We start from the raw sequence: 17,200 nt of genomic DNA on the forward strand, positions 1-17,200 counted from the left end.
AAGTCATTTGCATAAACAGAATAGTTCATGGAGAAATCAGGTCTACGAACTCTTGTTTCGTTTGTATAAATGTTGTAAACGCAGTGGAAAACAAGGTGATTTTGATTTGTCAGTATAGCTTAAGACACTTTTTCATGGGGGACACTTTTTCATGGGGGACACTTTTTCATGGGGGACACTTTTATATGGGGGACACTTTTTCATGGGAGACACTTGATTTCAAATCTAAGGACTCGTTGTGGACTCATAGTCATTATGATGTAAGCTATCTAGTAGCTATATAGATCTATAATGTGTGTGCTTTTGTGGAATTTGTGTATATAACAGTTACTACGTACAACAGCATTGACTCGGATAGGAGTCGTCTGTTCTCTGTGTTCAGCGAGCCTGAGTGCCATCCTGTTAGTTCCAGGCTCTACCTTTGTCGTAGGGGTGTCCCTGTGGTGTAGTGGTCTGCGCCTTTGCTACTCTGCCACATCTGGTTCAAATTACTTGGACCAGATGGACTGGGGTTCAAGCCCCACGTAGGGCACCTCTGAACAAGAGGCGCATTGAGTCATACCAAAGACTTTATAAAAATGGTACATACTTATGAAACAGTATGGAAGTTAAACACACTCCACTGCCAGTGGACTAGCCCCCTGCTGCAGTGATTGCACCACAGTGTGGCCCCAGGGCTATGAAACGGAGATGGGCACCGCCCTATACATCAATTGTGGTGTGGGAGGATTTTAACTTTAACTCTACCTTTGTCGAGGTAGAACTAGCTGGAACTAGTTAAACAGGACACTCTAGTGTTCAGCAGCTCATGAATTGGGTTATTGCATGCTCCCTTTATCGAACGCTCAGAGTATTCTTGATGAAGTATGTATTAAGTGACATATTTGCTGTATCTATGTTGACCTTTTGAAATTAACTATGAAGACAAGAATCTCAGAGATGTAAGCTGTTGGTAAACCGGCACAAAGAACATTAATTGCAAACGTGACGAAGCAAAATGGGACCCCGGTTGTTTTCCCTGGACAACCTACGATGGTGGACATATATGGCTTGTTGTCGTTGTAATACTATACATAGCAGTTGCAAATCTTATACGCAAAGCGCACTTTTAAAACGATGTACGGCATGTTTCACCCTAGGCCTGTTGTTCTGCAGTTTGAAAAATGTTCGCCAGGTGTAGCTTCTTTTCAATTTCTATATTTGGAATGGCTGGAGTCAGTCATGTCAAGAACTGTTAAAAGTCTGACGTGTGTGGTACATGTTTCATATGTGCCTGTTTCATATAACTCTTATATTGGTCGATGATCACGAATGCTTTAGGCCCTTGAGCCACGGTAGGTTGAAACATATACTGTACTTTTTAATCTAACTTAATGTACAATTTGACAGGTTTGATTCGTTAGTCGGATTGGGTTCCTGTAAAATGATAAGATTGATTGTTTTTCCCAAGTCTCAAAGTCCAGCCGTGTGTGAGAATTAAAATCGATAAAAAGGCCATACTACTCTCGATGTCTCATTGGATTCCATTACGTACACGTAGCGCGGTCTAAATATGGGCTAGGTATGAGAACCTAATCTCCAAGCAGATGTGAGGACCTGACTCATACTTGGCGTTTAACGCCTGTTTTTACATCATTTAGTTAGCCTCCGTTGCAGTCCTTCCCACTAGCGATTTTTTTTTCTTCATTTTTTTTGGGGGGGCGTATCTGCTTGAGGCCCCGTATCTGCTTGGGATTCTGTTACCGCTGTGATCCTGTGTCCGCTGTATCAACTTTTCTTAACGATTTACCTCCGTTAGAAATATACTAGAATAGAATAGTAGAAAAGGGACTACGTACTAAATCAAATAAATGTTCCAAAACAGCCGTAAAGCACCGAAGAACGAGCCAGATCCCTCCATCTGCTTAGAGATTACGAGAACCAAACGTTTTAGCAATTGCTCCTAGCCTCCTCAGCAGGCTGTACGAGTCGGGCGTATAACGTGTTTTTTTTACGGACGTTTCTGTTAGATTCTACTCGGTTTCTTGTAGCCAGCCTTAGTAGGCTAGCCCGAGTACCAGCCTCCGTATTGACCGCTGGCTCAAAAAAAATTCGCTTGCTAACCACGTCACAACGGAGGCCGGTACTCAGGCTATTAGTAGGCTACAATATCATTAAATTGATATACTTTAGGAAAAAAAGCACATTGTTCATAACGTAAGCCCCCCAAAAACCCACCTCAAATAGCCTGCTAAGCCTACATACCTCCCATGTTTCGTTCATCCTAACACGCACCCAAGAGGCTACGTTTCGATAATCTCCAAGCAGATCCTACGGGGTCGGCTGGATATTGTTTGGCCAATGGATAGTACCGTACGATCTGCTTGGAGAGGCTATCTTGCATCTATCTCTACTACTGAGTACCAGGCTCCACGGGTGGCTGGAAAAAATAGTAGAAATTGGCCAAATAGACGGATAACATGCCAGATGAGTTAGTCCGCTAAAGGAGTTACAGTTTGCGTTTTACTATGATTTTTTTCAATTTTTTTATTTGGGGGGGGGGGCGTACCTGATTGAGCCCCCGTATCTGCTTGGGCCCCGTATCTGCTTGGGATCGTGGTAATCGCTGTGTGGAATGTCCCTTCCTTTTGGCTGACCCAGGTGAAAGGACAACTAGCGGGGGTGTGGCCTGTAGCGCTCATGACGTCATTGTTTACCTTGAACACTCTCGCGCGCTGAGTCAGACCGGCCCACGGACCCGACCATTCACACCTACGGAACTTCCCGTCTGGCCCCGCGCTACCACATACCGACATTTTTAAACCCGACTCGGCAGCGAACGGACCATTTGTAGAACCATGCCGCGAACGTGGACGGCTTTGCTGACTTTGTGGTGTGCGGTTCAAGTTCACACGCAAATAACAGGTACGTTAACGTTACACAGTCGATCTATTGTTACTACAACAAACACACATATGTACGGAACCATTGTGTTGGGCACAGAGCCGTTGAGCAAGGTTTTAGCCCACGTTTGTATATTTTAGGACAAGCTACGCGGTCTGGCTTTCTTCAAGACACAGCTCTTTAGCCTTCTAAACAGAGTACAGTCTTGGGTCACAAATTAAGAAGTCTTGAGAGGCCAACTTAAGGTTGTACGTTCTGTCAGCAGTTTGTTTCTATTTATAAATCCTTAAAAATCATACGGGGAAATAAAGGGTTTGTTGTGGTATTTTCAATCTAGGAAGCAAGTTTGATTTGGTTTGAGCTATTTACAAAAGGGAGAAGTTTGGAGTGTGTCTGGGACGAGACTTTCGATACAAAATGACCATTTCAAAGGCAGAAGTTTTTGGCTCATTGAAGTCATTCAAATTCTGCATCTAGCCTGAATTCCATACTGTCTCCAGGGCCTACACATACCAGCTCCTCGGCTCCAGGGCCAACGTGTCCCCAAGGATTTTTTTACCACAGCCCTTACGGGTACTTACGGGCAAATATTTAATAGGGTTTGTTGTGGTATAATTATTATTTAGAGCCGGGGAAGCAAGCTTGGTTTGGCGTTAGCTATTTACGAAAATGAGAAGTGAGAGTGTGTTTGGTAGTCTATGAGACTCTCGATACAAAACAAGAATTTCAAAAGCAGAAGTTTGGAGGTTCATAATGATGTGCGTTTAGCCTCGAATCCAGTCTACTACCGGGTGCCGGATACCTCGGCGGTGGAAAGCGCCTTCTGCCCCGGAGAGCACCCAGCCTAACGACGTAGACTGGATTCCATGTTTAAATACTGTGCGTCAGACAGACTTCAGAAGTGCTGCATACGTCAACACCGCGCCCTGACCCCGATACGGCTGGTCGGTGGTGTTGATTTTAGAGCCTATTGTCACGTATAAGTGTGATCTGACACTCTGAAGGTGATAATTATGGGAGGGAGGATCATCCCCCTTCGTAAAAATCATCTCATGAGCAAACATGGGATCCCCTAGAGACTAACACAACATCTGTTACGTATAAATATCCACGACAGCTGGGATTTGTCAGGTTTGTTCCTGTCTGTCACTTCAACATTTCTAAATAATCATGACGTATTGTAGCCTAGAGGCAGGTCGTAAGGGTTTGAGGTCTAGCTTGAGAGAAATAGCAAAATGTTTCCCATAGAATAGTTGAAGAATGAGTACGAGCAAATTTTCCATTTTTTCATTCCTTGTGTCCTCCTTTTGACAAAGGACTTGCGGAAATGATCGGATTGAATGTCTATAAACGTTTTTATTCGGCTTAAACCAAGGAGGTTCTATTTCAGAATAGAAGATCCTTGCGCAATTGCCCAAGCTGTTTGGCCTCAAGGTTTTTTAAATGTTAAAACAAAGTGGGTCGCTTCAAGAAGTTACCGGTAAGGATGTACCTAAAAAAAAGACAAAAAACAGGCAAAACAGCACGAAGACGTGTATAGCTTTCTCAGCTGTCACGTGGCTTATCACTTATGATTGTTTGTTTACGTCGACGTTATCAACAGCTGACGTCATAAATATGCCAAAAGGGTCATCTTAAAAAGCAATCGATCTTCATCAAGCTCATTTTGGAGGGTTTATGAAGAAGTCTTGTTTTGAAAGACGTGGTAGTTGAAGAAATATGTCAAGGACAAGGACGTGATAGCCATTCTCCTTGTAAGGCTCGTATACTATTTGGGGCAAAAGCTAGCCTCTACCAGGCTCCAGACGTGGCTGGAAAGAGTAGAAATCGGACAGATAACATGCCAGATATATGCAGAGGAGTTGGCCGGCCGATAAATACAGTTTTCCACGTCTGGAGCCAGATATAGGCTAGGCAAAAGCATGATAACTACATGTACTACGATGTTCTATGGGCTCCCAATGTCTGGATTTTGAAGAGTGACGCTTTTAATTTGCTATATCTTTAAGTGTTTTTTCGTCATTTTTGTTGATGCATGTATAATTCTACTCTCTACTAGTCCAAGAGTAGACAGACGAAATAGGCCCACAATTTTGTAGCCTGGATGCCAGACTGTTGCCAGGGCCTACACAGTCCAACTCCTCGGCTCTAGGGCTAATTACATGCCCCCGATGAAATTCTGCAACAAGCCCCCCTGAGAATAGATATCATAGAGATCGGGGGTCTGGTATCCAAGCTAACAATTTCGTGAACAGAGAAGAAACGCATCCATAGATCTAGAAGGTCTAAATTGGTCCCAGAGCAAATATATGGTGGGTCTTGTCTGGCCTTCTCTGGGCAATTATTTTCCCAATTCTGGCCAATTATTCTCTATTTCATCTGGCCCCTAGAGTCTGTTAGAGACTAGGGTAAATCCAGGAGACGTCCCACGAGGTCGCCTGAGCCACCAGGCTATAGATGAACCTACCAAGGTCGGTTTCCCAAAGATTTCAGTAATCTGGAAACTGACCTCGGTCTGATTCCAGTGGGGCTGTCCCGGTGTTACATACCAGAAGATACTGGCCGATTACATCGTACGGTAATAAGTGAAAACCGTACTCAGTTTTAAGACAATGGATATAGAAAGGCGGCCAGAAAATGCCTGTAGTTAGTGTAATACTAGTTGTAGTTGAGTAAGAAACTATCTGCCATCTGTAAGCCCGATTATGAGTGACGCATCAGACAAGTCTGGGAATCTAGACTCTGGATATCTCCTACGTAAAAATCAGACGACTCATGTGTCCGGCTTTCGTTTTTTGAACGGCGCCACCTTTCTTTCATTAAAATGCCAGACTAGCACTTCGTATAGATAACCTGGGTGCCATAGTAGCTAGCCTGCATGGTTACCATACCATCGGGAGCTCCCTAAGTCAACCAAAGGCGAATGGTTACCAGGCTATAGTAACTGGGCACCCAGTCTATTTCATAGTGATATGGTACGAATAGTATATGTACTACAAATGTTCTATTCTCGTACTATCTATGATGCCTAGCACGTGCATTTGTATCGCCTTAAATCATAATAGTATTCATCGCTGCCGTATGATAGTGCTGTATTTTTTCCTGTATCTACTAGTATTTATTTGGGAAAAGTTCAAACTTCGGTCAGAGCCAAACGGATAAGAAACGAAAACAGAAACTCCCAAATAACACTTCAAAGTCTGAGTTATATCAGCAAATTAAACTGAGGAGGTTGTCGGAGTTATTCATGGTTTATCTGACTCCAAATGCCTACCATATGTCGCAATACCACAGGGTATATTATTTTACACTGATACGAGGGTAGTTCAGCGAACTCTTGTTAATTCCAAATTTCAAATCAAGTATGGAATAATGGATAAAGATAAAGGAAAACTGTAGCAGATGTAATGTTGCGCAACTAAGTAGAGTTCAAATCTTTACTATGATATATTTGTGGTAAATCAAACATGATAAATGAAAATCGAAGACCAACATGGTAAATGATAACGAAATCGTACATATCAATAACAAGGGTTCACTTTTAACCGGTCAAAGGTTTGAACTTGCGGAGGCTCTATAAGATAACGTACAGTTAAATGTCGTAAAGTACTGCTAGATAATTAGATATGGGGTGTTTGGTTTTTTTGTTTAGTCTATGTACTCGACGCAGTATGTTTCACAGTTGTTATGCAGTATTTGCAAGTGATTTTTTTACCTAAACCTGAATATAAGCCATCGAGACTGTGAACTTTATGGTATAAATCTAGCAGATAAGACACATATATCTGTAAGTTTAGACGAAATATTACTAAGATTTGTCGCATTGGGGGGACCTTGCTGGCCAGCCATTGATCCGTGTTGCGGTCGATCGATTGATTGATTGGTCCAGAAGGTGAGGTTTGGAAAATTGCACAGCAACTTGAACCGATGGAACAAAATAGAGCACGGCTGTATCGTCAAATAAATACACGGGGTATAACGTACGTCACGGGATGGCCAGACACATTCGGTGGTCGCAGAGATCTATCAGCCGCAACGCGCAGACACATTCGACGCGCCGCGGAAAAATCAGCCGTCCGCGCGGACCTATCAGCCGCAACGCGCAGACAAATTCGACGCCGCGCGGACCTATCAGCCCTTCGCGAGGAAAACTCAGTCGTGGGACAGCGCCATCAGGTGTCTCACTACTGCCTTCAGAGAGCGCTGGTAAGCCCGCGCCAAGGTAGGTCCTCCACAATTTCCTTCTCTAGCGTCATATAGAGACATCGACTGGTAATCTAACTAGGCCTATCAGGTGCCAGACTATCTTAGGGTCATCCGGAGCCAGAAATAATCGGCAGGTCTTCAAATTAAGTCGAGATATAGGGAGAACAGTTCTCAATCGGTGACACACCACATCGAAGTTGTCAAGGTAAACAGTGGCTAATGTCGTATTTTGGGCCATTAGAAGCAAAGACATCGGCGGTTTTGACGTCTTTTAGTGTGATTGGGTGTCCAGAACAACGTAACATACTCTGGAATTGATACAATATGCCCACAGAGCGAAAATCATGTGGTAGAAGTGATACCGCTATATGTCGCCCCCTCCCCATTTTCCAGTAAAGTTACGGCCAATATCTTATGTAGTAGTATAGTATAGTAAGCATTAACAGGCAATAGTGTTTTTGTCGCCTCGATTGATTTTGGCGATATGCGGGGAATACCTTCTATCACTTTAAGGGATTATCCTCATCTAGATGATTCAACGAACATCTCATACGTTTCTCGCAAGATTGTTTACTATATTGTTACTACTATTACCCAGGTATAATGTGTCACTGCAAGTAATCAACCCTGACATTTTTCAGAAATGACTCGTCGACTCAGGTTGACACTACATCCGCGGAAAAGGTGTAGAAACAAAACAACGGGCACCTGGAAAGCAAACACGCGAAGTTGACGATGTATGGGTAACAGAAGATAACATTGGCATTGATGACAGCACTGCAGCAAGTCCCAGGCAGAAAGAGACACAACTCTCCTGGTCAACTCCTACTCGAGCTAGCGTCAACGACACTTTTTCTGGACTGTAGGCTTCTCTCCCTTTATACGAAAGGCACTAAGCAACGGAAATCATACAATGTACAACTGGAATATTTAAATAACTCCATATTTGCCGTAGAAATCTATATATTCATAGAGATATGTATTGAGTAGATATTGGATGAAGACTATACTTTGTCAGGTTGTTATATTCACAGATGTAGGTAATGGACCATCTCAGCGTTGCATAATTGTACTGACCATCCGTATTTCCTGAAATGTTAATCCAAAAATGACACACAAAATATAGTTATATATAACTAGATTTATTCTGGTTGTTTACAAAATGTATATTTGCTGAATTGCAACACCATGTTCTTGATCTTGTTATACATCACTTGGCAAATGACTATGTTGTAATCATATTGCACTGTAGCTTAATCTATTGCTATAGATTACAAATTAAAGTATTCTGATCGTTTATAAATATTGACTCTTGAAAAAAGAAGAACAAAGTCAAAACCAATCAAATACCGAGTCTCGGCGCCGTGATTTTCCCAACACTACAGATGAAAATATGTCACTGTACAGGTGCACTATACACAAGGTATACCTTCTTGTGAAACAACAAATATAATCATATGAACCAGAATTACTGCATGATTACACACAAGTTCTTCCTTTTTATGAAACCTGTGTTCACACTTGTAGCACTGACAAACGTCTTTACTCTGGGATTGTCATGGGTTCTGTGATGATGTTTCAGGACTTCTTATATTATGACCTAAAGGACTTTCCACGTTTGTCACAAAAATCCCAATCTGAGTGCACTATCATGTGCGTCTTCACTTGAACTCTTTCTGACAAACTGGGCACTCCTTGGATGATTCAACTTAGTGATCCTGAAAGTCTCTAGCATAAATAAAGTATTTATTGCACAACCCACACTAAATGGCTGGTCCTTTATCAGCCCCATGGCAGCGACGCTTGTGTTCAGCTACTGAACCGCTGTTCGCTTAGCACTTGCAATGTGTACACAGACTGCACTGTAGTCCTGCGTGTGGGGGAGGAGACATCCTTTTCTACATCTTCAGCTGGCAAAACCACACCAGGTAGGTCATCAGACTCGTTGGACTCTTCCAAAGACACTGAACCCTCACTGGATCCACTGGTGCTGGTGTTTGAACGGGATCCACTGGTGCTGGTGTTTGAACGGGATCCACTGGTGCTGTTACTTGAAGACCAGGTACCCTGTCCCTCCCCAAGGCATGGCTTGTCAGGTGGTTCTTCATCTCCCTCCTGAAGGCTGGACTTGTAGGGTAGAACAGGTGGTTTTACATTTGTGGTCACATGCACAAACCTGTCCTACTCATCAAACTCCATGGCTGAAATGCAAATTCCAAAAATGAATGCCTTTGTCTGGATAAACATTGATGACTCTGCATCTTCATTGAAATGACCACAACAGTATCGCTTCTTATGGCTTTAATACTGCTATAAGAGCTAACATCGTTCTAGTACTTCTACACATGGTGGTTCGTACTGAAGGATGGGGGAGGGGGGCGTTATATAGCGGTATCACTTCTACCACATATTTTCGCTCTGTGGGCATATTATATCAATTCCAGAGTATGTTACGTTGTTCTGGACACCCAATCACACTAAAATACGTCAAAACCGCCGATGTCTTTGCTTCTAATGGCCCAAAATACGGCATTAGCCACTGTTTACCTTGACAACTTCGATGTGGTGTGTCACCGATTGAGAACTGTTCTCCCTATATCTCGACTTAATTTGAAGACCTGCCGATTATTTCTGGCTCCGGATGACCCTAAGATAGTCTGGCACCTGATAGGCCTAGTTAGATTACCAGTCGATGTCTCTATATGACGCTAGAGAAGGAAATTGTGGAGGACCTACCTTGGCGCGGGCTTTCCAGCGCTCTCTGAAGGCAGTAGTGAGACACCTGATGGCGCTGTCCCACGACTGAGTTTTCCTCGCGAAGGGCTGATAGGTCCGCGCGGCGTCGAATTTGTCTGCGCGTTGCGGCTGATAGGTCCGCGCGGACGGCTGATTTTTCCGCGGCGCGTCGAATGTGTCTGCGCGTTGCGGCTGATAGATCTCTGCGACCACCGAATGTGTCTGGCCATCCCGTGACGTACGTTATACCCCGTGAAATATAGTGAGATCAGTGAGATCTTCAATATCTGAAATGTTTGCTAACTTAAAACGTCTGTGCTCTGAGAAAACAAAGCTCACTTTCACAGAACAATTACTAAAGGTACAAATTAGAGCCATGTTTCGGCCAACAACAAACAGTATAGAGTTCACATTCCAACATGTACGCACACTTCACATATATCCGTTGGGGCGTATCGCTACCTTTGTATGTGTGGATAAAAACTTTCCCTAAACCATTACTAGATTTACATTGAGTCTGAACCAATTAAGCCATGTTTCGACCTACGATAACCCATCGTATAGAGTTAACACATTCCAACATGTACGTACAGTACATATATCCGGTGGGGGCGTATCGCTACCTTTGTATGTGTGGATAACGAATTTAACTGCCAACATATTTGTGTGACAGTGTGCATATACAAACGGCCATTACAGAACATAAAGAACGCACGTAGAGAGCGCTTAGTGGTGCAAAGTGGGGAAGTGAAAATACGCTGTATTTATCCACATACACCCACTGAAATTGCTGGGGAAAGAACCATAATTATAGAGGGTATGGACTTTAGGGGAAATGTAGAAGTATGATCAGAAAAAAAATGTACAAGAAGAATTGTGGCAAAGAAGAACGATAAGCAAAAGAAATTCTTCACAAAAATATGTCCCTAAATTTGAGGGGAAATGCCCCAATGATCATTTTGCCCCGCCTCTTTCTAATTAGCTTTAATGAATATATAGAGTATGGTTTACGGTAAAAGAAAAAGATAATAAAACGGTGCTCTCCTAGTCGTATAGTGTAATTACTGGTTGGTTATGTAGAGCTCGTCTATTTAAGTAAAACGTCACGTCATCTTCATCTGAAATATGCAATACATCTTTGCACGTAATCTAACTTCACTTTTACCATTCATTTACGCACGTCCATTTCTGGTTGAGTCTAGTTACTTGCCACTTTCATTTCCGAGATAACCATCAACACGAGGGATATGTTCTACTTAGGAAGTGCCGTCTAGATATGTACCGGCCTGGGTTCGCCTTGAGCTGGTACGTTGTAGCTTCATAATTACCTACGGGAAACTGAAACACTCAACACTAACATATCACATGGCAATGAGCAATATCCAGTCTTTCCGTCCAGCCCAGCTTCCCCGAACCTCAGTGACTATATGATAATAATAATGTAAATGATCCAAACAAGAATAAGAAACAATTTGATGTACGACTGTAGATTATAACCAATAAGCTAGAACTTAGTGTCAGTAGTCAAGACTAGAGTAGTCATATATATTGTTCTTCAACATTATCTATCCGTCCACTCTGTGTTACGTATACATGTACATGTACTTGCAATTAGCCTACGGGCAGGAATTTGCAATAAACGTTCTTAATTATAGACGGTAGGGATTACAATGTACATCCAGCAGTTGAGTTCTGAGCAGGCAGAGAGTGCACATCTATTCATTCCTACAGACGTTTTCAAACTAGGGCTGCCAGAGGAAAATAATTGACAGAAGAAAATAAAGAGGACGGCTGTATGGTTGGGTTTATAGTAAAATGATATATTACAAAACTATTCCCTGTCAGAAAATTGCTGTTAAAATTAGGTGAAAGGTTTTCAAGCAGTGTCCCCAATGATAGCTTGGCATCCAAACCTATTGTATACGCGGAGAGGAGACTCGGGAGCTATGATAGGTTTGGATACCAGGCTACCCAATGACTCTTCTCAACTCTCGAAGTTGAGCGCTTTGGGGTTGAAATGAACTATTCCCTGTCGGACCAGCTGCAAGTTTGTAAGCCGATATCGTAAAGTGTGACAACGGTAAGGTCGGGCGGAAGTTTAACGGTCATCAATCTGAAATAAGTGGGGACTTAATTGTGTTTTCTACGACGGCCCCTTAAAGAGTTTCAAAGCAAAAACTTATAAAGCACTCGCAGTCGGTGTTCTTTCCAAAAGGCGGACCCTTGCCTTTATAACTGTTCACGATAATATTTTGTAGTTCTAAATGTAGTTAAAAGTGACCCGGGCGTCTTGAAAAGACGCATAGGGGTGGCGCCCATCTCCATTTCTATAGCCCTTGGGCCACACACATTTGTGCAAGTCACTACAGCAGGGGGCTGGTCCGCTGGTAGTGATGTGTGTTTAACTTCCATACTCTTTCCCAAATGCTGAGTGCTAAGCAGAGAAAGCAGTATGTACCATTTTTAAAGTCTTTGGTATGACCCGGCCGGGGTTCGAACTCACGACCTACCGTGTGCAAGGCGCGCACTCTACCAACTAGGCCATTGCACCGGTATAGATTATAATTAGTCTCGTAGTATTGTTTTTTAATAGCTGTTGCCATACATTGTACCATGCGTACGATTGTCGAGCAATAAAGTTCATTCTTAGTAACGCCGAGTGTTACTAAGTGCGAACATAGCACAGAAGGTTTTAGAAAAGGTACATTTTGTAGGTAGCGTTAAGATAGACATGTCCTACGACACGTATAAGACGTAATTTGATCTACAGAATAAGTCATCTTAATGTATCCCTATTTCATCTCACGTTTGTGTTTTCGTGCTCACATTCAAAACGTAACGGAAAGCGTTCGTATGTTTGCAGGTTTCAAACATTAGTGAATTATTAGTGGATAATAAGTCTATATACCGAATGAAATGACGACAGTGAAAGAGCAGCTGTTATCAGTAACAGTAGTCTGGTATTCCCACATCCTTCCCGACAAAGTTCAAGTTCTGACTTTCACAACTCATTCCGGAAGTAGTCCCCGTGAGTCAAGTGCTGTCGTACAACCCGTGTGCGTACATGGAAACAAACCCGACTGACTTCTGGGCATGTCTGGACAAATTTCTTAAACGCTCTGAGGAGAAAAACACTCGAATGGAAGTTATGGAACACAGTAATGTGAAAGCTTAGTCCCCGCTTTATACTACTCGCAGAAACTACCATTACTAACTTCAGCACATATATAGAGATTGCGATCTGGCAGAAGCGACGATTGTACCCTGTCCGTATATTATAAATCCAAACGCTTATTTGCAGTGTAAATTGCATTTGACACGTAAGTTATTGTAATTCGTGTGATCTAATATATGAAATTGCAACCCATGGAACATTATAATGGCCAAAAGATTACCAAGTAAAAATTAACCAAACGCTAGCGCTAGACAAAACTCAAGTGATGTTTTAACCTTTAGCACACTGAAGTAGCCGTTTGGCACTCTATTGGTTACGGGGTTATGCAGCAGGGAGAAGGTTGACAAAGCGGAGCTTTAACTAGCATGCAGTGTATGTGTAATTTTGCGGAAAGTCAGCTATGGCTGTAACGCAATTCCTTATTTATGAAACACAAAGCCGGAACAACGTGACTCAATCATAAGACAGTTCACAAAGACCGTGACCTTATATAGATGTTCCGCTCGGAATGGTAAGATGATCTTGTTGTGCAGTAAAGATGGAATGTTTAGGAACATTCGATACAGGATGTGCTTAAGATGAAGGACAGTGCTTTTGTCATAATTACCCTCGCCAAGAAGGTTATGTTTTCGGTTGCGTTTGTCTTTGAACACGATAACTCAAGAATACCTGGGTGGATTGTCTTGATATTTGGTATGTGTGTAGGTCTTGACGAGACCTCAAATTGAGTAGATTTTGAGCCCCCTAGCGGCTATAGCGTCTCCTCAAGTTACTGCAGCAGAACTTCCGGTTTGGACATCTCGTGTTCTGGACATGCTTTGGTCGTGCTTTTTGAGTGCTAGTGGTAGATACTAGTGCTCTTGAGTCTTGTTGAAAAATGAGGTTGGGGGAGACTCATTCATTATGATGGAGGGGTTGCGTGAGTCGAAAAACTGTTCTATAATTTCATGAAAAGATATTGAGTGTTTCTGTTGCCGCTTCATATCTTGACTTTAATGCGCTTTTGAATCTATCTTTTTATTTCCTTTTTTAATCTTCTGTCACACTTTAATTTCCGCTTATTTTCTACACCGTGCTTATTTCTTTGCAGCCCCTAGCACAACATTGGAACCTCCCATACACCAACAAACTTGTCACGGCGAAACGTTACACATCGAGTGTCCCCCAAACAGAATGATAGACATATTCCGGGCTTCGTACGCTGCCCTCCCCACGCCAGGCTCGAGCGGAGAAGGGCCCGCGTACGGCGTGAGTTACACCGAACCGCCGGGGCGGTCAGACGCCGAGATGGTGCAGGACTGCACGGGACCAGTGTACAACGCCTCCTGTCAGTTTGAGGATACACTGCAGGTGGTCGGTGAGCGCTGCAACGGGAAGTGGCGATGTGCTGTCACCGTTGGGGAGGAGACTTTTGGATACGTCTGCCCCGAGACTGAGAAACAGCTGATAGTGACTTATCGGTGCAGGCCAGGTGACACGTCTTATTACTGGACTCAAAAAGGAACATGAGCATCACAGTGGAAGGGAAACGGGCTGCATGGCATGACTTTCGCCCTGGAAAAAAACATCCACGTCAACTTGTTTAGTTTTCTTGTCGTCATCATCACAGTTATAACCGTCATCATGTCATAGTCATCATCACTACCGTCCTGCTGTCATCATTGTCTGTGATAACAATTGTTGTCAACGTCCCCATCTTCAAAATCATCATCATCATCATCCTTAACCTGGTCACCAGCCGTTATAGCTGTTGAGCCGGCAGACAAAATCAACAGGGTAGGCTAACGATCCAGGCGGCTGTAGTGTGTACAGTGGGCCGAGGACATTACCTCGAAGTCCCGGGACACGCTGGTGGCCAGGTTACTTCATTCTCATGACGTGTGTAAATGTTTCAGGACAATGCGAACTTAGTGCATGGGACCTTTCCGAGACAGCTCTTTCTCTTGTTTTAGTTTCCTTGCAACCTACTAACACGCATCCTCGCTTGGCTCCCTTCTCTAGAACTTTGTTGTCTCAGGGGATGTGTTTGCATTTACTTTTAAAGGCATGAAAAAATTGGGTTATCGTAAGTTCTTTGGTTGGAGACACCATACGTTTCCACATTCTTTTGGAGTCGTGTTTGTCTAACAGTTTTCTTTAAACGTCTTCTTCTGCAGCTGAAGTAGCACGTGCTTGTGAGAACAGGCCGCTCCTGATTCAATGTGATGTAGGACGAATCCACGTGACTCACGCCAACTATGGAAGGACCTCTGCAACGATTTGCCCAGGGGTAAGCAACAAGCTATTTTCAAAAAGCTATCTAGTGAAGATACCCCTACTGTACTTTGTGACATTGAGCTCCACTCTTCGATAGCGCTCTCGAAATTGATTAAATACTATGATATTTGCAAACTCCAGCAAGAATAGTGTCAGATTTGTAATAAAAAAAAAAGCGTACACTAACGGAGATCTGAATAAAATAAACAAACAAATTTGTCATCACTGATGTGAAATTATATTGAAATTTAACGCACTGTTCTCTTTGCATGTCCGAAGGGTCCTGGTGTCAGTAATACAGAGTGTATCTCCGAGGGAAGTCAGGAGGTGGTTTCCCGCCGATGTAACGGGCGGAGACTGTGTACCGTACCGGCAACGAACGGAGTCTTTGGTGACCCGTGTCAGAGCACCGCCAAGTACCTAGAGGTCATGTACCTGTGTCTGGAAGGTAAGGATTCTCGCTAAGATTTAGAGAACGCGGTAGCTATATTGGCATCGTAGATTTAATTCTATACTTCTATTTTGTATACTATTATGTTTAAGAATTCTTGCCATACTTTGTACCATGTACAATTGTCGTGCAATAAAGTTCTTCGGTAAAAGCAGTTAAAAGTGACACTAACAGCAATTGAAAATTGCGGACAAAGACGTTGGATAACAAAATTCTAACACACATTCAACCAGTATTTAGTCAACGGCCAACGTTTTGGTGACCGTCTGATGGACTCCCTCAGAGCAATGCTGACTGAGTCTACTTCGCACTGCAGCTAGGTGTACATGTCCAGTGATGAATCGTGATGGGGGGGGGGGGGGATATAAAGTCAGTCACATTTGGGACCGCATTCATCGCAGTGCAACAGCGCCACCTACCTGCAGTGTGAAGTAGAACCAGTCAGTATTGCCCTGGGGAAAGTGACAGACGGTTACCGACACCTCGACAGGTTATTTATTATCCTCTGGCTGTATGTAAAGAACTTTATTATGCAGTTAACCAACTTGATGGAATTATTAATGGCTGTGGAAAAATAAGGTGTAGTATATTTATCAGAATGCAAAGACAAAACTTCATGGGTGCATTGTTCTCTCCGATGTACTGTAGGTATGATGAACACCACGGTGACATATGGGCCCACCCCCGCACCAATCACCTTGGAGAACACTACAATGTCAACAACCCAGTTCACAACAACAACCCAGTTGACAACCACGACCATGGAAAGGCAAAGTAAGTGAGAATATTGAATGTATGGTGGTAAAGTCCATGGGCAGCCATGTCTTCATTGCATAACCATGGCAAAGTCAAAGTTACCGGGGACAGACTTAGAAACTTGCCAAAACTGAGCCAAGAACGCATCGTATTGTTGGTCAGGCTTCCTTCTGCTTTTGGAAAGCTAGGACTATCTGGTACATTACTTTTGCAATGAATTTCATCAACGTTACTCATTTGTATGATATTCATAACCTTCTAGAATATTTCTGGACTGCAAAATTATGAAACGTTCTCCCTGACAAGTGTTATAGTGAATACAGCCCAGAAACCTTCAAAACCAATCTCTTTTACCAACTTAGTTCGGTGCCTAGAAGTGGTCTCTTGGTCTTGTACTAAGCAAACTTGTTAAAGGAATACTTGCGTTGCATCTCTTTCTTTCTGTGGTCATCTCTTTATACGAAATATCTTATTATCTACCTAATTCAGGATACTGTGCTGAAGATTTACTGGAGACAGCCACTGGACCGCCGGTGATTTTTCCGCGAACAGAGGCCGGAACTTTCGCCTTCTCACAACAACGCTGTCCCTCTCCGTCAGGAAACGGTGCGTCATACTTGTAGATTTAATGTATCACATTTTGGCCTAAAGCTTTTATTTAAAGCATAGGTGGTATTGAAATGCTCACAGAATACTACGTTATACATATCATATTGCTATGGATGTCGCACAATAAA

The 17,200-nt window shown here is 43.0% G+C and overlaps 1 protein-coding gene and 1 long non-coding RNA gene across 3 annotated transcripts; both read left to right on the forward strand.

The window, feature by feature from the left end:
- Positions 1–2,680: 2,680 nt before the first annotated feature.
- Positions 2,681–17,112, forward strand: LOC136421158 (L-rhamnose-binding lectin CSL1-like). Its single transcript, XM_066408316.1, has 6 exons — positions 2,681–2,904; positions 14,091–14,471; positions 15,157–15,269; positions 15,536–15,704; positions 16,356–16,481; positions 16,953–17,112. The coding sequence occupies exons 1-6, from the start codon at positions 2,838–2,840 to the stop codon at positions 17,084–17,086; spliced, it is 990 nt and encodes a 329-aa protein (XP_066264413.1). The 5' UTR covers positions 2,681–2,837; the 3' UTR covers positions 17,087–17,112.
- LOC136420763 (uncharacterized) lies at positions 6,849–8,436 on the forward strand. 2 transcript variants are annotated; one of them, XR_010753308.1, is made up of 2 exons: positions 6,849–7,105; positions 7,731–8,436. It is a non-coding gene; the product is annotated as an uncharacterized lncRNA (long non-coding RNA). The 2 variants fall into 2 exon arrangements; XR_010753307.1 differs by lacking the exon at positions 6,849–7,105 and adding an exon at positions 7,112–7,294.
- Positions 17,113–17,200: the final 88 nt, after the last annotated feature.

This window comes from Branchiostoma lanceolatum, chromosome 15, assembly GCF_035083965.1.
Source record: "Branchiostoma lanceolatum isolate klBraLanc5 chromosome 15, klBraLanc5.hap2, whole genome shotgun sequence".
Classification (NCBI taxonomy): Eukaryota; Metazoa; Chordata; class Leptocardii; order Amphioxiformes; family Branchiostomatidae; genus Branchiostoma; species Branchiostoma lanceolatum.